The sequence below is a fragment of the Talpa europaea genome (genome assembly GCF_964194135.1).
Source record: "Talpa europaea genome assembly, chromosome: 9".
Taxonomy (NCBI): Eukaryota; Metazoa; Chordata; class Mammalia; order Eulipotyphla; family Talpidae; genus Talpa; species Talpa europaea.
This window is the reverse complement of record NC_140076.1, coordinates 100,763,696-100,789,596: the sequence shown is the minus strand read 5'-3', so window position 1 is coordinate 100,789,596 and position 25,901 is coordinate 100,763,696. Positions and strand designations below refer to the sequence as shown.

General features: G+C 38.4%; 1 protein-coding gene across 1 annotated transcript; it reads right to left on the bottom strand.

Annotated features, from left to right (window-relative positions):
- Positions 1–5,588: 5,588 nt before the first annotated feature.
- On the bottom strand, positions 5,589–25,123 carry RTCA (RNA 3'-terminal phosphate cyclase; the record flags this gene model as incomplete). Its single annotated transcript, XM_084243971.1, has 11 exons — positions 5,589–5,690; positions 8,939–9,043; positions 9,939–10,033; positions 11,641–11,699; positions 13,010–13,134; positions 14,519–14,660; positions 15,907–15,965; positions 19,068–19,191; positions 22,092–22,235; positions 24,874–24,974; positions 25,079–25,123. 11 exons carry the CDS (start codon positions 25,121–25,123, stop codon positions 5,589–5,591), a joined length of 1,101 nt encoding a protein of 366 aa, XP_084100097.1.
- Between the last annotated feature and the right edge of the window lie 778 nt (positions 25,124–25,901).

Genomic DNA, 25,901 nt, shown 5'->3' with positions numbered 1-25,901 from the left:
AAAAGCTCCTTAGGAATTCAGCGTCATTCACTCATACACCCCACTTTGGGGCCATAAACTTCAAGGTCAGAGTGTAGAAGTCCAATTTCTCACCACTGAACACTCTTTCTCCACGACAGAATGTCTACTGAGGACACTCATAGGATTTGTCTGATAAGGCAGAACTTAGGAGCAGGTCCAAAGATTGCATTTGTTCAAGAGAGGCTACAGCTTCTCCATAGGCTTATTTCACCAGAAATTGTCACTGCTTTACTCATCATCATTCAATTTAGGAATATACTGATTATTAAAAAATTTTCTGCCCAAGGAAGCAGAATTGTTTTAATCTCAACATTGTGATTTTATGTTCTCTGTATCCATGCAAGTATTTACACTTAGCTTGTAACAGAAATAGGATCCTAGTAAAATATACAATGAATTTTAGAGATGAAAATGATCTCGAAGATGCTAGTCCTCTTCATTTCACAAAAGAAATGAGGTCTAGAATGATTAAATATTTCAACTTAAGTTATACTTCTGTAAGTAATCAAAAATATGATTCCAATAAAGAGTCAAGGCTGTAGGGACTTAGCAAATTAACTTAAAAGTTATCAGCTAAAAATGATTGAAGCTGGTAGTCAGGCTTCCATCTCTTCTGCTTTGGAGGCAGCTGTGATATGTCATGAAAAAGCAATCTGATACCAGCACCCATTATGTTGGGTAGCCACTCTCATGCAGATAGACAAGTGTTCTGCATACCTAGGCAGGTAATGTGAGTGCAGTGACGTGCTACTTTTTGAATCAAATGCTGAGGCAGAAAGGATTTTGGGTTGTATTTCTACTTGTTTCTGGAATCTGATCCTACCAGACACAGAATAACAACTTGCACCTGTTTCTTCCCCAGTCTCACTTGACTTCTTCCTAGCTCTTCCTCAGCCTGGGAGCCTCCTGTAAATCTAGAGCAGCGTTCCTTTTAGGATGAGGTGTGGATCACCTAAACAAAAGCAGCTCACCCTAGGATCTTCTCATTTTTATTTTTTAATAAATGCGAGGGTCTTTTTAAAAAAATATTTTTTCGGGCCTCCCTGGTGGCGCAAGGGGTTGAGACGCAGCACTGAGAAGCAATCAGCAGCCACTGCAGCACGAGTTCGATCCCCAGAAGACAGACCTCTCCTGTCTCACCCATTGCTCCCCTCAGCAGTGTATTTCAGTAGATCTGCCTGTCCTCCTCCCCACTCTGTCTCTGGTGAATCCTCTTACCCCACACAGCTCTGGCCTATATCCCAGGTCTTGTATGCATGAATATTAAAAAAAAATACTTTCCTGGGTGCCACCCAGAAATACCCCATCAGAATTTGGAGCGGGGGCGGGGGGCCTCCCTATTGGGACAAGGGGTTAAGACGCAACCTATGAAGCTGTCCTCAGTCACTGCAACATGAGTTCGATCCCTGGCCAGGGAGCTACCCACATGGCACAGCAGACCTCTCCTGACTCGTCCACTGCTCTCCTCAGCAGTGTGTTTTGGTCAATCTGCCTGTTCTGTTCCCTACTCTGTCTCTGGTGATTCTGTCACCCCCTGCACTTCTGGCCTGTACCCTAGTTCTTGTATGCATAAATAAATAAATCTTTAAAAAAATAATTCAGAGGGGAAGAGTAGAGTAGGAGTTTACGTTTCTATAGTTCTCTCTGAAGATGCTTATGCACAGTGAAGATGGAGAATCACTGGGTTTGCAGAGGAGTATCACTGACAGCGACTGCAATAATGCATGCTGGGGCGCTTTAAAAATAATTGAAATGAAACCATGATTAAAATAGAGTAGTAGCTTCCAAGCAATCTTTTCTCAGGAAATTGAATACTTGCAGGAATGCAGTCTAAAAACTATTAAACTGCCTTTATAATTTATTTTAATGTATAATTCCAGATACAATAATAATTTGGAAAACAGGGGACTATGTAAAAAGACAGCAAGATAGATACAACTCCAATGCCCGATAGATTTCTACTTTAAACATTTTGATGTAGTACCTTCCCACTTGCTACCCCCATCTCTCCTGTACTCTTGTTCCTTTCCTGCTCCCAACCCCTTAACCTCAGAGCCCACAGGATGATGGTTGATGGCCAGTTTTTGAAACTGTTTTGCATTACTGAATTGTCTGTTGCATTAAGTCCAATGTTTATCATTCTGACTTTGCTGCATATATTGTGTGCAAATTTCCCCCGTTTTGTTAAAAAAAAAAATTTTAAGATTTATTTATGCATACAAGAACTGGGATGTAGACCAGAGTTGGTGGGGGCGGTGAGAGAATTCATTAGAGGAAGTAGGGAGCAGAACAGGCAGCTCTATTGAAATACACTGCTGAGGGGGCCAGCGGGTGAGACTGGAGAGGTCTGCTGCACCATATGTGTTGCTCCCTGGCCTGCTGGGGATGGAACTTGTGCTGCAGTGGCTGGCAGTCGCTTGATAGAGCTGTCTTTAACCCCTGTGCCATCAAGGAAGCCCCATTTTGTTAAAAATTTTTAAAATTTTCTTCAATTAAATTTTTTTAAAGAAATTCTAAAATAAAACATCCATTATTCTCAGATTTCTCCATGGCTCTAAATACAATAGCTGTTTGATAGTCATCATCTTCATTAAAATACATACATTCCATTTCTCCACAATTTTATCAAATTTTTACACTTAAAAATTCTTGTCATGTTTCTCTGCTTTAAAAATGTTAATTTGCATTAGGTTTTAAATTTTTCAATAAACACAAATTCTTTAAAAATTTTTATTTATTCTGGCCTATTATTAGTATTAATATATAATTGAATATAGCACACATTTTTAAATACTCAAATATAAAAGTAAAATTTTATGGAGATATATCTCAGCAAGATTGAGCTTTTTAAAAAAATCAGATCTTATATCTATGGATGAAAATTGTTAATTGCTGGGGTGAGCCAGAGCTCAGTGGGAATAGCAGAAAGTTCATCAAGTAAGTGTGGGACTTAAAAAAGTATACACCTGAAGGGTGTAATCCTATACTTCTAAATCACATAGTGTTGTACATCAATGTTATCTCAATTGAAAAAATAAATATTATAATTGTGTGCACTATTTGTAGAATATTAATAATGAAGATTATTGAAGTTATAACCATTCCATGTGGTTATTTGTATTCGGTGGTCATAAACAATGAAATACATCATTTTCACTGAGCAGCACAGTTCCAAAGTTTTAAAAAATGGACTAAAAGTTTCTGGATTAGTTTTTTGGCAAAGCTAATGAAAATGTTTCTCCTAAGAACCAGGAAAATTAGTTTTATTTGAAGATATAACATTGATCTGAGGAAAGTAAACACTGAAGCTTTCACCTCATTAAATGTAATGCACATATATATAAAATAAGATGCAGATTTATAAATCAGTGAGGAGACTTTTTCAAGACTAGTATTTCAAATTGTGCCTTTATTTGCTGTCTGGAAGATTGTCTTACACTCCAGAATCACCTTAGTAAAATTAGCATGGATAAAAAATAAATTTTTCTTTTCTAAAAAGAATGGAGATTGCACTCGAAAAGCTAAAAAGAACCTGCAAAATTTTGCCTTAGCAGCAGACAATGCAATCTTAGAAGGAAGCATATATTGTAAGTAGAGAAATATAGAAACAAATTCTCTAAAAATGACTGATACCTGCAAACTTGGGAAGACATGAAACATGAGTGGTATGAGTACCTGTTTGAAGGCCACTAATAAATATAAAATATATAATATATAAACAAATATATAATATATAAAATATATAATTTATATGTTATATATTTATATACAAATATATAAATATATAAGCAACAGGTATATAATATGTAAAATATATAAGCATTGAACAGAATTACTTGTATTAGGTGCTCATAAAAAAGTGTTGAAATAGAATTTTAGATATAGAAGTAGAAATAGAAAACAAGTTTGGGGAAAATAGAAATTTACAGCATTCACTTGTAGAACCTAGCAAAGATTTCTTTGCTGTAGTTCCACCTTTATTTTACCTACATTGTGACTCAACAATAGTAATACACCCTACCCAGGATCCTTCATAAACTCATCCCATAACCTTAAGTCTCTCGTTCCAGAATTCCTAGTCAATATCCCAGCCTCCCTCTTAACTCAACTGCACACACCATTAGAAGCTGCAAGGGTCACATTAGTCTAAAACCCCAATATTTACCAGAAACCCTCCAACAACTATACAAACATACACTAACAAAAGTACACCCTAAGTTCAAAATAGGTGTATTCGTAAATCGATGTTTCATCTCATTTGTTGTAGAAATGAATGTATAAAACATATCTACTTTATGAAAATATAAATCATAAGTAACACTACCATCATCTTTAAAGCAAACTGAGACCAAGTGTTCTAGGTCACAGAAGTCACTGACAAGTCATTTTCTTCAATATACTGCTCTATATAGACTAATTTGGCATTTCCAGATGTATTATAAGACCATCCTTTGGATTTATATCTTGAGTTATGTTCTTGTCATCAACAAATAAAGTCCAAGACTAAAGCAAGTTCTAGTGAATTTCTCATGATATTACAGTTATGACTGGCTGATACACCAACCATTTCCCTTTGAGTCATAACCTCAAGGACCTACAGGTATCAGGAACTAATCTAAATGTGGAAGTAGGTTAGGTGTGTTCCATAACAGACAAAAACCACATTCTGTTCTAAAGGCACTCAGTTATTTTTTTAATACTGTAAGCCAAACAAAAACATACCTAGGTTGAATTTGGCAAATCTATGAAGATGGAAATTTTGCAATTCTCATTGCTTTCACAACATACTCAACACATTCAAAGTATTTACCAAGTGCCCACTAGAAATAAGATATATATAATTAGAATGTGACAGTGTTTATTATTGTTGACACAACACACATGAGTACCTCCACATACTGTATGTGAGGTGCTAGCAAAGTGATCAGAACTATAGTTGACTATGGAAAAACACAGGGGTTCGTGATGCTGATGCCTGCGGTGTCGAAAATGCACTTACAACTTCTGACTCACCCAAAACATATCTATTAAGCCTGCTGTTAAACTAAAGCCTTATCAATAATATGAACAGTTAATTAACATATTTGTGTATGTATTATATATTGGATTCTTACAATAAAGCAAGAGAAAATACATTTACAGTATTACAGTCAAGAGTCAACTGAATATTTACTGAAAAAATCCACAGCTAACTAGACCTGCACAGTTTAAACAGATGTCAGTCAAGGGCCAAATGTATATACAAATTCCAGATCAAATCTATATCCCTGACTTAACTACACACATACACAAAAAACATTGTTCAAGTGAAAAGAATATTTTATTTTAATACTTTAATATTGAAATCAGGTATCACATATTCACCAACTCTACATTCCTATCTCTGGAGATATTCAAAGTCAGATTAATATGAAGAAACACTCTTAGCAAATGTAGAACATTCTGTACTTCATTTCCAAAGTTAAGCCAGATCCTTTAAGAAGTTACTTCTTATTCACTGTATTGCATTGTTTATGTAATGAACTAGTATAATACATCATTGAGGTATCATTTAAAGGGCAAATAACCTATACATTTGGATTTGTCATCCCAATTCCTTGGCATTCAATAACATAAGTGTCTTTAGAGGCATCCTCTTCATCTTCTGATTTCTTCACAGTAAATTTAGCCTGAAACCAGAAGAAAATTTAGTATATAAGGAAAACAAAGAAGGATAAAAAGATGAGCACCTAACTCATAAGTAGGTAGTTAATAATCAAACTCATTTTATTTTAAAGCTAGAAGCAAAAAGACCAAATGACTCATGAGAAATTCAATAGCCTGGACAGAAATGGTTCTGTTCCAGAAACATAGTTATTACTCAAATGTAGACAAACCTGTGGAGTTTTGTCAGTATAGTCAACCTAGCTACCCCATACCCACTGAATCAGAATCCCCAGGAAGGCAGCCTGGGCAAAGATCAAATTCAAATGCACTATACCTCCGCTAGCTACTTCCTAAAATTTTTCTATGACTTAGCTCTGGAGCATTTATACTGCCTTTATCTTGTCACATAAATATCATCCTTTAATTTCCCTCAATATTTTTTTGCCAATTTATTCCCTAAATAAACAATAAGATTAACTTCAGGGAAAGCAGGTGGAATGAAGTACTGATTAACATCTTCCTCCACCTTTATTGGGATTAACATTGTATTCTAGCCTTGACTGGTTAATGTAAATGACTTGTTAATAAATTCATGTTTGGCTTTGAAATGGTTGTTAACTCAATCACTGTTTTCTGGAGATATGTTCATTCTAACAAAACTGAATTAAAAACTAAATGAGTTGGCCAACTAAATTTGTGGCAAAAGAATTTCAAGTATGCCTAAAACCTTAGGATTCTTTGAAACACAATTTGAAAACCATTACCTAGGGTACCAGTGAATATTAATATTCACAAATCATTCCAGTTTCAGAGTTACATGGTAGTATACTGACATACAGTGGACATTAAAAATTAGTGCTGAGTTAATGAACACTGAATTCTGATCCAGATAGTCGAATTATTCATGTAAGTTACATGCACATTTTTTCCTTCAAATTAAAAGCATTTTATAAATATCAAACAAAGGAAAGTTATGGAAATAATTTCTAGGCTACATATAAACCTACAGAAAACTACAAAAATTTAAGGAGTCTTTAGAAGGAGGCTTATGGGACTGTAGCCCCAATCTCTGATTTTTATAGATGAACTACTAGCACCAAGGCACAGAAAGATGAAGCAGCCTATGTTATATTACTCTATAAAACACAACAAAACTGAACAAGAAACCAGAGCTATACATTCCAGTTCACAGCACTTTCTGCTATGATTCATCACAAATAACATTTTTTTTGGTTTGTTTTTTTATAATAAATTTTATTTTTATATTCCCCATACAATTGCAACCCCCTTATTTTGACCCTAATCCCTCCCCTCCCGCCCCCTACCCCCCAAAGAGTGTCTCTGGTTCATAGTTTTTTGTTGATTTTGATTTTCACTTTCTTATAGTTATTCATTTTCCTGGTCCCTTATTTAAGTTACAAATAACATATTAATGTCTACTACTTGCAAAGTCCTGTAAAAAGTGAAGACTTCAGCAACCAAAAAAGGTAAACTCAGGCCATTCACAGCAACATGGATGGAACTAGAAGGGATTATGCTCAGTGAAATAAGTCAGAAGGAAAAAGAAAAATATCAGACAGTTTCACTTATAGGAGGAATATAGGGGGAATAAATAAAGGCTCAGGGAAAAAAAATAACAACAATAAAAAACACAACACAACAAAAGTGAACAGGTAACTATAAATCAGAGACATTCTGCAGGAGATGGGAGACAGAGGGCGAGAAGAGCAAGAGAACTACGGTGATGATGCACGGATGAACTGGTGGTGGGAATTCTATGGGGACTACACCTGAGAAAAGAAAGCACTGTACAAAAATGAACAATGATGTAAAATATATATAAATAATTTTAAAAACAAACAAACAAAAAAGTAGACTTGAATGAATTCTTGGTCCCTGCTATCAAGATCACAGTTAAAAGGGAAGAGAGAGAAATAATAGTTACAAATACAGGATAAGTAGGATAGAAAATACAGTTAACTCTCTCTCAATAGCAAATGTAATTTGCCTTCAGTATCAGTCTTTTACAATGTAACCAAAATCTATTTATGCTTTTTAATAACAACAAAAAGTACATACTATTAAGAATCATAAAAATAAACTGTTAGAAGCAGGGCAACAGTGACTGTGCTGAGTGCAATCCTGTAGTACTTAATTTCCTTTTTATTAGTGTGGATTACTGTAATAATTTTTTTAGATGCTTAAGGTTATCACTTTTCTTCACATAAAATTTTGAATTGTAAATTTTATATTTCATAATAAAATTACATTATAATGAGTATAACAAAATGAAAATGTTACATATTACTGAAAATGGCAAGAAATAAAGCTACATGCATTAGCTATAAAAGAAATGTGAGGAAATATTTTTAAGGTAGATGGAAAACACTTAAATGTCAACAGTGGGGATATTACGGGCAGGTTTTTTTGTCTATTTTCTATAAGGAAATTATATTAGTTTCAAATAAATATAAATTTTTACAATTTTTCAAAATTAAGAATTCAGGGCCTCCGGTGGCACAGTGGGTTGAGCGCAGCGCTTGTGAAGCTGTCCACAGCCTCTGCAGCACTGGTTTGATTCCTGAACGGCCAGGGAGATACCCACATGATGCAGCAGACCTCTCTTGTCTCGCCCGCTGCTCCCCTCAGCAGTGTATTTCAGTCAGTCTGCCTGTTCTGTTCCCTGCTCTGTCTCTGGTGAGTCCTCTCATCCTCCCGTGCCTCTAGCCTGTACCCAAGCTATTGTATAAATAAAATAAATCCTAAAAAAAAAATTAAGAATTCAGTAGAAAAGGTATGAATGTAGGTTTATACAATGTTAGATTCCTTTTTACTAAAAAATTCAGCTCTTTTCTTAGAAAGAAAACTGATGAAGGGGCCTCCCTGGTGGCTCAATGGGTTAAGTCTCAGCACTATGAAGCTATCCACAGCCACTGTAGCATAAGTGCAATCCCAGCCACAGAGATGACCCACGTGGCATAGCAGATCTCTCGCCCACTGCTCCCCTTAGCAGTGTATTTCAGTCAACCCGCCTATTCTGCTCCCCACTCTGTCTCTGGTGAATCCTCTCACCCCCAAACCTCTGGCCTGTACCCCAGTTTTTATATGCATAAATAAACAAGTCTTTAAAAAAAAAGAAAAAGAAAACTGATGAAGGTCAGGATTTATATAGCAATAGCAATATGATTATTATTACGTTTTCTGTTTATTAAAATTCCACCCCAAATTGGCTATTATCAGTATCAACCACATTTTTTGTTGTAATACTTACCTTTGCTAGTTGTTCAGCAAAATGTATAGCCGTTTGCGTATGGAGTGTAACTGGGCCTGTTTTTATTCTGGAAACTCCATTGGCTAACGCCATGAAAATGATCAGCTATTGAAAAAAGAACCAAGAAAAAACTCTCACACATTCATTAATACTTGGAGTGAAAATTATATTGTTTTCCACCTGAAAATACTATAAACATCAAAATAGCTAAAAAAGCATTTTTATTCACTTAGGTTTTCAGAAGTCTAAGAAGATAGGAAATCTGGATTACTCAAAGCCTGTGGTACAGAAACTTTCAATAGCTGTTCTCAATAGAGATTTTAAATTAATGTTTAACAATAAAATATAGAGTTGAAAGTTAATACATTTAATCAGACCAACTATCTCTGCAAGTCAGAGATATTTTACAAACTCCTTCCACTCTTGGCTGCAGGCAGCAGTGCAACCCAGCACTCAACTGCTGCGCCACCAGGGGAGGCCCTCCTTCCACTCTCTTACATGTTAACTGGTAAATAACTAACACAGAATTACCGAGATTGTAGACTTGGACAAGAAGGAAGAGACTAGAAATTAGGAAAATTTTCTGAAGAAGCTGGTCAAAAAATCTTGAAAAATAAATCTGTAAACATAAGACTGCTGATTTGAGATTAAGGACAGAAAAATGTAGTACAAAATCTATCAAGACAGTAAATCATAAGAAATAATCTTACTTAGAAATATGCACTAGCATTTCTCAATGTGAGTAGATGTGTTAAGTTTGAGAGGTCTGTGAAGAAATTATTTTAAGATGGAAGGAGTGATCAATTGCGCCAAATGCCTTATAGCAAAGTCAAGCTGAAGGCTGAAATTTGAGGGCAATAAATTCCAGAATATTTGAAAAACTGACTGAATAGATGGCACTCAATGACTGACAGTTTAATGATTAAAATTTATATTCAATCTAATTACCAAATATGCAAATCTAACAGGTTCAAAGGCTTTTTCCTAACAGTGTCATTACCTGGTCTTGTAGATACTCATCCACAGCACCACCATGTCTAAGATTTGCTAAGAGCATTTCAGCAGCATCAATTCCAACCTTGTCTGCATTTACGCCTGTGACAGGAACAATGAAAAAGTGAATAACTAAGAGGCCAAAAAAATATATATCCTAGTTAGCACTGGTACAATATTTCTTAGGTCTTTGAGCTATCCCAATATATTTTAGGACAAGATCTTTATATATATACTTCATGTTTTGAGAGCTTAGCATAATGCAAATACTTTTCTGGTATATGTTTTAACTGCTTTTTTATCAAGAGAAACTAGTCCTTAGCTCAAATATTCATGTTTCATAGTTCAGGAACACAGGTCAGTGACAAACTTTCATGAAATCATGTTGCATTCTGAAAGCTGTTAGCCTTCCTCATCTCAAAATCTGTAACAGAACCAGAATGTCTGTAGAAATCTGCATATTGCTTCTTTCATGTTTCTACCACAGCAAACTTACAGAGAGCTGGACCGCCAGGGATACAATGAATAATCTAACAATATGAAATCACAGTCACTCCATTCCTTGGTGTAGGCTTTCTGCATTTGTGACCTAAATTGCTATCACAGACTCTCGTCTTCCTGTCTCCTATATGCCCCTTCTCTAATCCTCCACGCAGATACCAGAATTACCCTGCCTGAGATCTGCTATTACATCTCTCCTTAAAATCTTTGTTAAAGGATATACCCTAACTCCTCCACATGGTTAATAAAATCCTTCAAAATCTGGTCTCTGTCAACCTCTAAGCTCATCTCTCTCCACTTCACCCAGACCCTCCACAAACCATGTATTATCATTTTAGTTGCCTGAACACAGAACTCTTTATGTTAGACTTTCCTTTGTTCTTCTTCCTTAGATCTCACTTTTCTATGTGGTTAATTTATATTTATCTACAGAACCCATGGTAGAGAATCACTGAATAGCAGAAGCTAGAGCTGGAGTTAATCAGGCCCCAAAAAAGAACTAACTATTCTCCTTGTGTTGCTAAGGCACCCTGGGGATACCACACTCACAGCACTGACCTGTCTCCTCTCCCAGACTATGCCAGGAAGCAGGAGGAGTGGCTCTCATTTCTGAATCCCAGTACCTGGCACATGCTGGTACCCAATGATAATAGAAATAAAATGAACTAACATTCAACCCAATGCCTGGCAAGCACTCATAATGTCTGCTTTATATTGTGTGTTATTTTTATCTTCTCAAGACTGTTGTAGATACCAGATGCCTTCTTAAGATTATTGTAGATACTGCACCTAACTCATTAATATGTGTTTGATCACTAATTCTCAAATTTCACTATACCTTAAAGGTAGAGTGCCTAGAGAGCTTGTTAAAACAGATTCTTTGACCCTACTCCAAGACTCTAATTTAGTATTTTTTTAATTTTTCAAAAATTAATTTTTATTTTCTTGCATCGTTGTAGACCCCATAAACACTGCCATTTCTACATCCAATGATGCTATATAGGCATACAGAGGGGAAGGAAGAACACAAGAGAATATGGCGATGGTTCATGGGTCGTAAGCTGGGGAAAAAGGCTGAAAATGTGACTCTAAAATAGAATCAGTTAACCCTAACCTTTCAAACCTGTAATCTGTCATTCTATCTAATTCTAATCTTGACAATTAAAAGAATTTCACACAGTATTGTGAAGTAAGGACTCAATCTATACCTCGTTTACCAAGTGATGATCCAGCAAACAAACACCCTGTGGATGTCTCAGCAATAATGCTATATAGGAATAGAAAAAAAATATATTACTGCCCATGCAATAAATATTCATTGTCTATCTTCATCAGGGCATTAGTATCCTCCACCACTTCTGACACCTGATTCAAATCCACTCACAGGTAAGAAATGGCTTTCAGAAGCTACATCACAACTCTTAGTGGTACCATTTTACTGTACCAGTATTTTAAGATTACCTTGAATGAACAGGAATCTCAACAGAGATCTTTGGCTTTGCTTTATAATCTTTATATATTATCATATGTAAAGTATTTTCAACCCTTTATTAGAAATGCTGAGGAGATTTTAACATTCAAGTATCTACAAGTTACCATGATACTTCAAAAATATCAATTAAAGAATTTTTATAATACTTATATCAATAATTCCTATTTGGATTAATAGTTATTTCTCTTTTCTAAAGAAATCTTTGCCATGTTCAAATTTATTTGCTTTTACATATGAGGTAAAGAAGAGTAAGTGGAAATATTTCTCTTAGAATCAGCTTCAAAGGCTAACATCTCATTAACAAACATTTAAGTTCACTGTATAAATGAAAGGTCTCTTACAATGTAATAAAAGACAAACCAGGGGTCTCCCTGGTGGCTAGGGGTTAAGTCTAACCCCTATCACTGCAAAGGCCCACCGAAACAGCCTGAGTTCGATCCCCAGCCAGGGAGCTAACCCACATGGCTCAGGAGACCTCTCCTGTTTTGCCCACTGCTCCACTTAGCAGTGCATTTCAGTAGATCTACCTGTTTTGCTCCCCACTCTGTCTCTGGAGAATCCTCTCACCCCCTGCACCCTCTGGCCTAGAGCCCAGTTCTTCTACACAAAAAGAAATAAAATCTTAAAAAGACAAACCAGGGCCTCCCTGGTGGCACAAGTGGTTAACACATAACCTATGAAGCTATCTGCAGCCACTGCAACACAAATTCAATCCCTAGCAAGTAAGCTACCCACATGGTGCAGCAGACCTCTCCTGCGTCATCCACTGCTCCCCTCAGCAGTGTATTTCAGTCAGTCTGCTTGTTCTGTCTCCCACTCTGTCTCTGGTGAATCCTCTCAACCTCCACACCTCTGGCCTACACCCCAGCTTTGAATGCATAAATAAATAAATAAAAAAGAAAAATCATCCTCAGATTAAAATTCAGAATAAAATAACCATCTTATTTATTATATTGTTTTAGGTAGAAATGCCCTTTAATGTATCTTCCCCAAAGTACAAATTTAAACAAAAAAGTTTTTAATTTAAATAGAGGAAGTATTGCAGGGCTCTCCACCAATGTCTTGGAAAAAGCAAATTGTCTCACATTATTCCACTTCCGTTGCCAAAAGCTTGGTCTTTAGGTTCCTGAATGGGCTGAATGTTAACATACAGGTCCCTGATCTCTTTTCTGATGCACCTCACAGCTGCCGCCGCCATATCTTTTGCTACCTATTTTGGCAAGACAGAAAAATAGAATAAAATGAATGATTATTTTGACAACTAATTTCAAGCCTTTAAAAATATATAAAGGAGGGGCTTCCCTGGTGGCGCAAGGGGTTAAGCACCATACTATGAAACAATCCGCAGCCTCTGCAGCACCATTTCGATCCCCTAACCGGCCAGGGAGCAACCCACATGGCACAGCAGAGCTCTCCTGTCTCACCTGCTGCTCCCCTCAGCAGTGTGTTTCGGTCAGTCTCCCTGTTCTGTTCCCCACTCTGTCTCTGGTGATCCTCTCACCCCCTGCACCTCTGGCTTGTACCCCAGCTCTCGTATGCATAAATAAATAAATCTTAAAATAAATAAAAATATATAAAAGAATCAGAAACTTTTACATGCATTATCTAAAAATCTGATTTTCAAGAGTAAAAATTATTGCTCTTTCTAAAAGAGGCCTCAGGTGCTCTCTGAAAAAAATTCACTTAACCACAAAACTCTACAAAATCATACAATTCAAGATATTCAAATCTTCATGTTCATTTTAAGAACATTTGTGAAACTGCCCAGGCTATCAAGGGTAAGTATATGCAAAAAGCCTCCAAGTGTCTAAAGGATGTCACTTTATAGAAGCAAGACATGCATTCCACAGCTGCAATGGTGGCCCTGGCAGATATGTCCTGGTCAAACACTGGAGCTGGACAGTGGTTGGTAGCCCACAAATTAATTTTTATTGTACATGTTACAAAATGCAGATCGTAACGCTGGACTTAAGAAATTAGATGGAGATTCTCGGGCCATTGAGCACATCCAGATGGACAATGCCCCTAAGAGGCAGCGTACAACTTTGGGAGCTCACGGTGGGATTAACCCATACAAGAGCTCTTCTTACCACACTGAGAGGATCCTTACTAAGAAAGAGCAGATTATTGCACAGAAGAACAAGATATCCCAGAAGAACCCAAGCAGAAACTCATGGTCCAGGAGAATACATAGAGAGCATTGAATTTTAAGAAAAAAATTTAATGAAAAGATTTGTCAAAACATTACATTTTTGGCCTTCCTGGTGGCGCAAGGGGTTAAGACGCAACCAATGAAGCTATCTGCAGCCACTGTGGTACGAGTTGGATCCCCAGCCAGGGAGCTACCCACGTGGCGTAGCAGACCTCTCCTGCCTCGCCCGATGCTCCCCTCAGCAGTGTGTTTCCGTCAATCTGCCTGTTCTGTTCCCCACTCTGTCTCTGGTGAATCCGCTCACCCCCCCATACCTCTGCCCTGTATCCCAGTTCTTGTATGCATAAATAAATGTTAAAAAAATAAACATTACATTTTTAATAAATTAAAATTTAAATGACATCATAGTTATCAAGATATACATACCATCTAGCCAACTTACTTTAAATGGCAAAACACCAGCGACAAAAGCTCTTCCATATATCTTAGTCACAGAGCCACGGTCAGTTAAATTTATTGGGTTCAACTGTTTAATTGGTGACATTCGAACAACCACTTCACCACCCCCTTTTGGGTAGTAGCCCCTATGAAAAGTATGACAAGCATTCACATAAACTGCATAACGAAAATAAAGCTCAGTATTTATAAAAACATAACTGATATCCAAACATATGACTCATGGTAGAAATGAAAATGTTTGAGATTTGTGTTTCCAATGTTAGCCTCAAACTACATGTGACTATTTAAATTTAAAGTACATAAAAATTAAACTTCAGCTCCCCATCACACTAGCCAGATTTCAGGTGCTCAACAGTCACATGTGGCTAGGACTACCATTTGGACAGCACAGACAGGCAGCATTGCTGTCAAGTTAGAAAATTCTATTTGACATTGCCATTTAGAATAATAGCCCTTAAATGGCAGACCTTTGTTTTGTTCCTGCCAAATTCCTAAAACAATGTCTGGGACATAGCAGGGCTCAATAAATAAAGGATGAATATTTAAGTAGCTGAACACTAGTAAAATTTTAACTGAAGTATTTAGTTCCATTTATACTACAGAAGATGCTGAGAATACCCAGAGAGAGATGACAAAGCTCCTGATTCGCAAGCAGTTCCCCATCTGATCAGCTGGCCCCAAGTACTCTCCAGGCACTCTCTGAGGCACACTTAGGGACAGTTCACACTAGAAATTACAAGTTTTGTTTTGAAACAATAAAGGATTTCCAATTTTTAGGAGAGAAGAAGAGGAAAAAACATAAGCAAAGACATGAAAGTCAGGAGACACTAAGTATGTTTAAGGAACAGCAAGAAACCTAATAGCAGTTAGAATATATGGTGTGTTGAAAGGCAGGGAAGGAGAATAAGGTAGAGGGATATTCTTGGAACAATACTGCAAAGCACTTAAACTCCCCACCAAGAAATCAAGCTTTGTAATTATGTGACAGAAGGGAAGACTTAAATGCCTGTTGCGTTTCTCAGAAAAACAATTATGATTGCATTGTGGAAGTAAATCCCTTTTATGACCCTGCCTACTCCACTTGTCTGCACACAGTGAGTCTTCAGTCTGTGCTGAGTACGGAATGACACTGAAGATGAAGGTGTTTCAGTAGAAATATTTCTCCCAAGAAACAAGTGTATATCCTAGGTAACTGCTTTCAAGCTTCCACACCCCTTCTGGTGAATGTTTCCGAGTCACAAAGCATAATTATCTCCTACAAGGAATCTAATGTATAAATTGGGTGCCAAAAGGGTAGTTTCCTAAGATCTAAGTTTTCTAATAGTTTTCACATAAGTAGTGGGTCAAAAGACTGAGAAACAAGCAACTTACCTCATTTTAATGTCACAATTAAATCTGAAACCAAATTTTTCAACAATAGGCTTGAAAACCTGAAAAATAAGTTTGTCACTTTAACTACCAATATTCATCGATTCAACAAGTATATCTGTTAAACAGAAGCATTGAGTTAGTAATGAGATAGTATAAATAAACAGCAATATATATGTTTAGGCTAGTTCTATTTTCAAACAAAATAACAGGCAGGTAATTGAAATTGAAAATTCAACAGTTTATCAGGCTGTGCAAATCTTATCTGATGAAAGAGGAATCAAAATTCAGAATATTTGAACTCAGTCATTATTTTACGACAAAGGCCAATACTTCCTAAACCTTCCCAGAATAGTATACTGTACAAAATGAGAATGTGTGGATAAACAGCATTCCATCCTGCCTCCTCATTTTGTCTTATACAGTTGAATTCTTACTGCATATGCAATGTTTTATTATTTTTCCATTTAAAAAGTATATAAACAGGGCCTCCCTTGTGGTGCAGCGGTTGAGCGCTGGGTTGCAAAGCTGCCCGCAGCCTCTGTACTGCCAGTTCGATCCCCGGCCACCGGGCGAGGGTCCCACATGGCGCGCAGACCTCTCCTGCCACTCTCTGCTCCCCTCAGCAGTGTACTTCGTCAGTCTGCCTGTTCTCTCCGCTCTGGCTCTGGTGCATTCTCTCACCCTCCCGCACTTCTGACTGTACCCAGTGCTTATATAAATAAATAAATCTTAAAAAAAAAAAAAAAAAGAATATCTTGGCTATTCTTAACCTTTAAAAAATAAAATAAAATAAAAAGTATATAAACAGAGGCACTTTTCCAGTATCATAAAATTCTTCCTACACAATATCTGAATGACTGCATGACATTCTAGCATGATTTCCCTAACTACCCTCCAAGTTTTCCTTACTACATAATAATATATATTATATAATGACAATTACAGCATATAATGCGCTAGTCTAATACTTTTGACATTTATATTTATCTTTTTTTTTTTTTATTTATTTATTTATACAAGCACTGGGTACAGTCAGAAGCACGGGAGGGTGAGAGAACCCACCAGAGCCAGAGCGGGGAGCAGAGCAGGCAGAAGGACCGAAGTACACTGCTGAGGGGAGCAGCGGGCGGCAGGAGAGGTCTGCGCGCCATGTGGGACCCTCCTCCGGTGGCCGAGGAGCAACCGGGGATCGAACCGGTGCCGCAGAGGCTGCGGGCAGCTTCGCAACCCAGCGCTCAACCGCTGCGCCACCAGGCAGGCCCTATATTTATCTTATGCTGCATCTTCTAATATATAATTAGGGTTATTTCCTTGTAGTGGAATAACTAGATAAAGGGAAATAAAATTTAATTTTCACTGTCCTATCAAATTGAATTTAAAGATTATACCATCTATTAAAATGGTAAAAAAAAAAAAACAACTAAAACAGCCTTCTCGTTAAAAGTGGAGAATATCAAGTGCTGGGGAAGAAGCAGAAGCAGCAGAAGAGCTATAATTTTCATATAGTGCTAGTAAAAAATACAAAATAATGTTATCGTGTTGGATGCCAAAACAATTTAGGTGTCTCATAAAGTCAGACATATATACACTGTATTATAACCCCGCAATCCTTCTACTAAATACTTACCCAAGAGTAATTTAAACTTATGTGCCCACACAAAAAAACACCTGTATGCATTTATAATGGCTTTATTCATAACTGCCCCAAGTGAAAACATCCCAAATGTCCACTCAACAGATAAATGGATGAACCAACCATATAGGATATCCATGAACAGAATACGGCTTCACTTTTATTGCTGATACAAGCAAAACATGAATCTCCAAAATATTATATTATACATAATATATTCCATCTCTATGGAATACATGCCACATGTTTCATTTTTTTATATGATTTCTGGGGAAAAAAGGCAAACTGACAAAAAACATCAGTAGTTGCAAAAAACTGAGGGGATAAGGGGGGTATAGGAATCACTGCAAAAGTATGTGGAGGAATTTTTCACAGTAATTCAATATCTTGATTATAGTAGCTGGTTCACAAACATATATCAAAAGTCATAGAACTTACACTAAAAAGACTGAATAATTACACCAAAATAAATCTGGAGGGGAAAAAAAGATACCACTTTTCTCTCACTAGTTGCATGGGCATAAATATGGTTTTATCATTTTAAAAATGTACAGTCACAATATATTTAATTGTTTAATTTGACATGGTAAGAACATTTAACATGAGTTCTACCCTTCTGATAAATTTAAGTGCACAAAAATTATAATTGACTATGGGTACAACATTATAGAATAAATCTCTAGAGCTTATTCATCTTGAAACATTATGTACACTCATTAGTAACTCACTGCTTTTCTCCAGCTACCAATCCACTTTCATTCTATGAATTTGACTACTTTAGAGTAACCTCACATAAGTAGAATCATGCCAGAACTGGCCTATACACGACTGGCTGATTTCACTTAGCATAATGCACTCAAGGTCCACCTGTATAGTCATATTCCAGAATTTTTTTTAAAGGCTGAATAGTATTCCATTGTAGACATCACATTTTCTTTACTCATTCATCTAGTAATGGACATTTAGGTTGTCTTCACATGTTGCAATAATGAACAGTCTTGTGGTGAACATGGGAATTCTAAAATATCTTTGAGACTCTGATTGGAACTCTTTTGAATACCCAGAAATGGAACTGCTGAATGATATGGTACTTCTATTTTTAATTTGTTGAGGAACCTTCATACAGTTTTCCACAGGAGCTGTACCATATTGCAGTCCCAGCTACAATGTGCAAGGGTTCCAATGTCTCCATATCCTCACCAACACATGCCAAACGTAGTATTTCATTCTTGTTTTGAGTTTTTCTTCCAAATTATAATTGCTATATTTATAAAATTACTGATTTATATAGTAAATGTTATATGAAATATACACTTCAATAATTACACTGGCAGTTTTTAAAGAATTCATAATGAACACTGCTCTAAGATAAAACATAAAATCTAAAGGAAGCATAATTTCTCAGTCTCTCCTATAATAGGAATAGACACGAGGAACAGATATATACCAAAAAACACTGAGCGTATATTTAAATAGAGAATGGAGATTCAGAAGGACATACAAGATAATCTTAGTTCGTCAACATTACCATTGCTGTGTAATCAATCTGTGGTGCCATTTCAGCATTTGTGCCACCTTTCAAACGAAGTTCTGATGGAGAAGCAGCAAAGAGAACACAGGGCATGGAGACCTGCATCAAGAGGCACACGCTCCTAAGGAGAGGATAGAACAGCCTTAGCTACGTTTTCCTTTTGAAGTCTCAAGAAAGCACTAGCACTATATACCACATTTGCTGAAGCACAGACAACTGAGAAGGTGGGTAGATGCCTTCAAGTTTAAAGTTAAAAACCACTTCAGTATCTGAAATAAAATCCTGAATCCCAAAGACAATACTTCACAGAAGGAACTAGTCTTAAATGAAAAAGCAATCCTGGGGTCAAATCCAATAATAAACGTGTAAGCTGTATGATCTGAGGCAGTCCTTAACATTCTAGAAATAGTCAAATGATTGTATGTAAAAATCCAATAAGCATAAGGAACATTCTAGCAGCAGGTTAAGGTATAGTTCCTATTGCTGTGGAGTACATGAGATGATAGAATAATAATTTACAAAGACTCAGTTATGAGTCTTATCATCACACAGAAAATGTTTTAAGAAAATACTGCTTGTTATACTCACTTCCGCTTGGTTATATAATAGTCAAATAAAGCAAGAAACTATGACAAATAATTACAGAACATGAACTACTTTATAAAATACTTGGTCAGATTTTCCAAATGAGTCATTATCTCCCTTCTCCAGAGACAAACGAAAGCAATTATATTCTTAAACAGATTAGAGTTTGGAGTTTAACATAGCCTCTACACACCAAATGACAGGCATTTTTTAAGTTTCTTGTGGCATGTAGAGCGCATGCATTAGAAACAGAAAGTCTCAAAAAAAGAAAAAGAAGTAGAAAGTCTATCACTGAAAATGTATTTCAGTATTTCAATAAATATTTAGTAACTGTGTAATGTGTCACGCAACCTAAAAGGAAAATCAATGCAATATAATTCCTCTTCTGAAGGAGCTGAATCTAGGAGCAAATAAAAAAAAAATTCAGAAATTTTAAATAGGGCCTCCCCAGTGGCGCAGCGGTTGAGTGCTGGGTTGCGAAGCTGCCCGCAGCCTCTGCAGTGCTGGTTGGATCCCCAGCTTCTCCCCGGCCATCGGAGGAGGGTCCCACATGGCGCGCAGACCTCTCCTGCCGCCCGCTGCTCCCCTCAGCAGTGTATTTTGTCGGTCTGCCTGTTCTGTTCCCCGCTCTGTCTCTGGTGAATTCTCTCACCCTCCCGCGCTTCTGATTATACCCAGTGCTTGTATGAATAAATAAATCTTTAAAAAAAAAATCTAGTTTAATATAAACATAGGTTTAAAACTACTAAAATTCTCATGGTTGACATTCTCTGAGGAATTCAACACATAAAGTATTTCTTCTCCACCCTAAAAATCAGAGTCTGAGAATAGTAAAGAAAACCTTAATTTAGAAGAATAAAGAATTGTAAAATCAAAGGTGGACACTTGAGAAAATATGTGGCACTGCAATCACAGTCAGGGATAAAAATGTTAGAATGTAAATAAAAAATATTTTCTTCCTAGGAACACACTTTTTTTTGGTTGTCTAAATGGAGCTGGATTGTCAATTTAAAAGTCATTTCCCACCCATTCTAGTTGATTAGCAGACAGGAGACCTACATCCTAAGTCTAGCTCTGCCCCCGACTTGTGGAAATCACTTAACACCTGAGTTTTCATTCTCATCACAGGTCTCATCATTGAGACTTTCTGCTTCTAATGCAAAGTAGAAAAAGGGTTGAAATACAAGGTTTCTACTTTTCCTCTTGCATTTTCAAAATTCTATGATTCTGTTTTAGTTCAATTTTAGATAGCTTATTAACTCCTTTCCCCCTTTTTGTACAAGAAAATGCCCATAACAATATGCTGACTATAAAGATATTAAAAATTTTCTAATCCCCTTGAAAAGTTCTCACTTAGCAAACTTCACCTTAGGCCCAGCAACAGGTACCTTTTCATAGAAGTTGAGTCACATCACAATTCAAATCTCAATGATCAGTAAACATTTTCTTTAACTAAAGAATCAATCCATTAAAACAGTTATTTCTGAAACAAACTGGCATCAGGTTCCCAGCACTACTTCTTATTTTATCAAATATCCTAGTAAATGGGTAAGACTTTGACAAAAGGAGGTTGCTTACAATAGCAACCAGCTAAATAACCAGAAAATACAAAAGTTGCTCCCCATGTTTTGTCAATAGGAGGGATTCCTGAAAAATAATAAAGGCTCCATGTAATTGTTAATATCCATTTTCCAATGGGTAAAGCCAAGATCATACCTGAAAATTTCTAAATAGGGTTGCCTAAGTATTAAAAATTATTTAAAAATTAAAAAATAACAAAAATACCTAGACTAAAAGTAGAAGAATATGATACCTAGCTATAAGCCAAGAACTAAATCTGTTTCAACTCAAAGAGTACAGCTCATGAAAACTTAATCATTTTCAGATATTTAACTTCTAAATAAAAGGTAAAGAAATATACTATGTTATACACAGGAGAAAATTCCAGACATAACTATAATTTAAAAGCAATGAGCTGTACCCAAACTTATGGTCTCTATCCCTGAAAGTTAAGTGTTTTACCTCCATTTTAAAAATGAGAAAACTAAAGTTCAAAGAGGTTAAGCAATTTGTCCAGTACCAGGTAGTACCTGGATGGGACTGTGACTCTAATACCAAAGTCATTACTTAAGAGGAATATAGGGGCCTCCCTGGTGGCACAGGCAGTTGAGCACAGCGCTGTGAAGCTGTCCGCAGCCTCTGCAGTGCCGGTTCGATCCCCGCCAGCGCCAGAGCAACCCACATAGTGAAGCAGACCTCTCCCATCTCGCCCACTGCTCCCCTCAGCAGTGTATATCGTCAGTCTGCCTGTTCTGTTCCCCACTGTCTCTGGTGAATACCCTCACCCTCCAGCACATCTGGCCTGTACCCCGTTTCTTATATAAATAAAATAAATCTTTAAAAAAAAAAAAAAAGAGGAATATAAGCAACACATACCCGGCTGTCTTGGTATCTGCTGTGTGGACTCCACCTTTGATCTTCCCTGGTGTAAACGTTATTTCTGTTGAGCCGATTTCTGCCCCCTCCAGCTGCCCATCACACAAATCTCGAATCATTTCCAGTCCAGATAAATGTTGAGGCCTTCAGGTCATAATACTGCATCAAAACGTGTGCATTCAGAGTGCCTATATCCCCACATTTTATGACACATTTATAAAACTGCAATGGCAAGAAAACAGCAAGTGCTATATCTTCAGTGTTAAGGTTTCATTTTGGATCTTATGCATGAGACTATGGGCTACCTGTTAACCTTCATCATTTTAAGGGTTCCTTCCAGACCAGTTATTTTGCCTACAAACACATACACTCATATATTGTTGCAAATGAAAAGTGTGCAAAAGAAAGTAAACTACCTAAGAGCCACTAGTCTCATTCTACCAAATAATTTATGGCATCTGTTATGGGCAGAACCGTGTTCCCTGATGTAACAGCAGGAAGGGCCAGAGCAGGATCTCTATGATCCGAACAGATGAGGTAAGGGGTGCCGGGGTGGGGGGGCCAGGAGGCTGGCAGGATTCCCAGCCCCCAGCAAGTCTTCGCTCTTTTTGGGCTCTCTGACATTCTCTCTGCTTCTCTGCTCTCCTGCTTCTCCTATGGTTCTGCTGGCGTCCCCGTGACGCCGCCCATACAAGTGCAGTCTCAGCCCAGGTGTACCCACTTACCCACACCCTATTCCAGGTACCCGCCATCAGGCATGCATTCAGGACCGCAGGAATCCACCATCTATCCTAATGGTGGGAGGGCAGAAAAGCCTGATACTTTTTACCTTACCTTACCCTACACCTGAAAATTCCTATGTTGAAGACTAAACTCACTGCACCTAGCCAAGAATGTGACTGTACCTGGAGATAGATCTGGAAGGGATGATTAAAGAGAGGCATTTATGGTGGGTCCTAAACCATCTCACTGGTATCTTTATAAAAAGAGATTAGGACAGACAGACACCAGGGGCTGCATGGGCACAAAGAGATGCCCATATAGACAAGATAAAGCAGCAGTGAGAGAATGGCCGTCTCCAACTCAAGGACAGAGGCCTGGACCAATATCTCCCTTTTGATACTCAAAGGAAACCAACTTTGCTGGCACCTTGATCATGGTCTTCTGTCTTCCAGAACTGTGAGGAAATAAATTTCTGTTGTTCAGGCCACCCAGTCTGTAGTATTTCCTTATGGCAGCCCAAGCAAACTAACAGTAAAGTTTCTACACAGTCTTAATGAATCGTATTCCCCTATTACTAAACGATCAAACAGCTGCTGTGACGAAGGAAATTAATATTCCTCCATAACAATGACTAGCTTTTAATAATTTCAAAATGGAGTGTAATAAAATTAAAAGCTAAGAGATAAATGATCTATTACAATGGAATATAATTACACAAAATTCATACAAAGAGATCAGTTTGGCTTCAACCTAAGTGCTTTTCTAAGAGGTGCACATACCTGAAGCTTATCTAGAGGCACACCTAATTTACGGCCGAGTAAATGAGGTCAAAGTGTCAACATTTTCTCCTCTGCACAACCAGTAATGTTGGTCCTAGTCTCAGCTTTTTCCCTAGAGGTTTGATTGGAAACTGGAATCAAACATCTCAGTGAATCCCTGTTCCTAGATTCTAAAATGTGTGGAAGCAAAGAACACATTGGTTAAAAAGTGTTGTTCCTCTGCCCTAAAGGCAGTTCTGCCCATTCAAGACTCTCCAGGCCTTGGAATGTTTGGTGAAGCTGGGAAACGTTTTAAAGATGAACTCTTCAGGGATTGAGACAACATGGTCCTATTCGCACAAAATACATACATAGAGAAAACGTGCTCCTATTTTCTAAACCTGCGTCTTGAGGCTTTTAAGAATTCACATTCCAAAGCTGTCTGTAGGTTCCTCAGTCTACTAAAAATGGAGCTACCATACAATCCGGCAATTCCACTACTAGGGATCTACTCAAAGGACACAAAAACACTGATTCCAAAGAACACCTGCACCCCTATGTTTACTGCAGCACTATTTACAATACGTAAAACCTGGAAACAACCCAGATGCCCAAAAATAGATGACTGGATCAGGAAGATGTGGTACATATACACAATGGAATATTAGTCAGCAATCAAAAAAGATAAACTCATGTAATTTGCAGCAATGTGGATGGAGCTAGAAGGAATTATGCTCAGTGAAATAAGCCAGAAAGAAGAAGAAAAATACCGGATGGTCTCACTTATAGCAGGAATATAGGGGAACCAAATAAGACATCAGTGTAAAAAATAATAACAGTACAAAACACAACCAAGCAAAAGCAATTATACATCAGAGACATCCTGCAGGGGAGGAGGAGGGAGAGGGATCAGAGGGAGGGAGGGAGGAGCACAAGGGACTGAGGTGATGGTGCACGGGTGCATTGTGGAAGGAAACTCTATGGGGACTACACCTGAGGGGGTGGGGGGAAGCAAATATTTTTAAAAAATGAACGAAGTAAAAATTTTTAAAAATAATTTTAAAAATTAAAAAAAAAAAAATTCCCATCCCAGGCTACAGCTAATGGCCCAAGCAGGATCGCCATTCCCCGGGACGCTGCCACCCCGCCTTCAGTTACCCCAAATCCGGAATCCGCCCACCTCGCGCCCCCCAGCCACACCTCCAGCTCCGACCCCGCAACCCCAGTCCCGCCCCCACCGCCCCAGGCCTCAGCCCCAGGACAACCCCTACCCGCCCTCCCGCCCCAGAGCCCCGAGGTACCTCAAGCCCGGGGTGCTGCGGCCGGCTCGGATTTTCTGCACCCGCAAGCGGAGGCCCAGGAGACAGCTCAGGGCCGTGGAGACCCTCAGGATCTGCCCGCCCTGCCAAGGGTGCGCGAGCGGAGAGAAAAGACAACGTGAGCGCGAAAGCCCTCCTCCAGCAGGGCTGCAGAAGCAACCCGCCTTCCCGGGGGCTCCGCACTCACCCCTTCCATGATCCCGCCATCGACCTCCACCAGCTGCCCCGCCATGGGGGGCGCTCCGGGGTCCGGCCCGCCGCGACGGAGCCGCCGCCCTAGCAGGAGGCAGGGGCGCAGAGGCGGGTGCCGCAGCTCCGAAAGCTCGGGGCGCGCTCAGGGCAGCCGGGACCTCAAGGGCAGGCGGAAGAAGTCCCGGTTCCGGAAGCTGGGTCCAACAGAAACGAACCCCAACACTGCGCGCCCGGATCCCAGGTGGCACGGCCCGGAGCCTGCGCGCGCGCGCGCCTCGCTCGGCGCTCCCGGGGGCGGTGCCCAGAGAATCCTGCTCCGGAATCGGAAACTGCGGGTGCGCGCGCGTGGGCCCGGGAGAGGCTCTGCTGCGCCCCAGGAAGTGTGAATCTGGACACGAGAAAACCCGCAGCTTGCAGACACCCCTGTTTCAGCTGTCACCGTAGTCCCCAGTTATGACAGGCTTGCGCAAAGATCTGTGCTTACCTTGGTTTTCTCGAGGATCCTGCAGTGCCCTGAACTAGGGACACACGTAGAGTTGAAGATGTGGGAACGATCCGGACCCTACTGTCCATCGACTCCCTTTACTTTTTTTTTAATTTTATTTTACATAAATCTTACATCGTTTTTCATTTTTGCACAATGTATGCATTTTCATTTTGGTTATATTCCCCATACAATTCCCACCCCCCTTATTTTGACCCCAATCCCTACTCTCCCTCTATAGTGTGTCTCTGGTTTATAGTTGCTTGTTGATTTTGATTTTCACTTTGTATTACTTAGTCTTTTTCCTGGTCCCTTATTTAGGTTTTCTAAATTC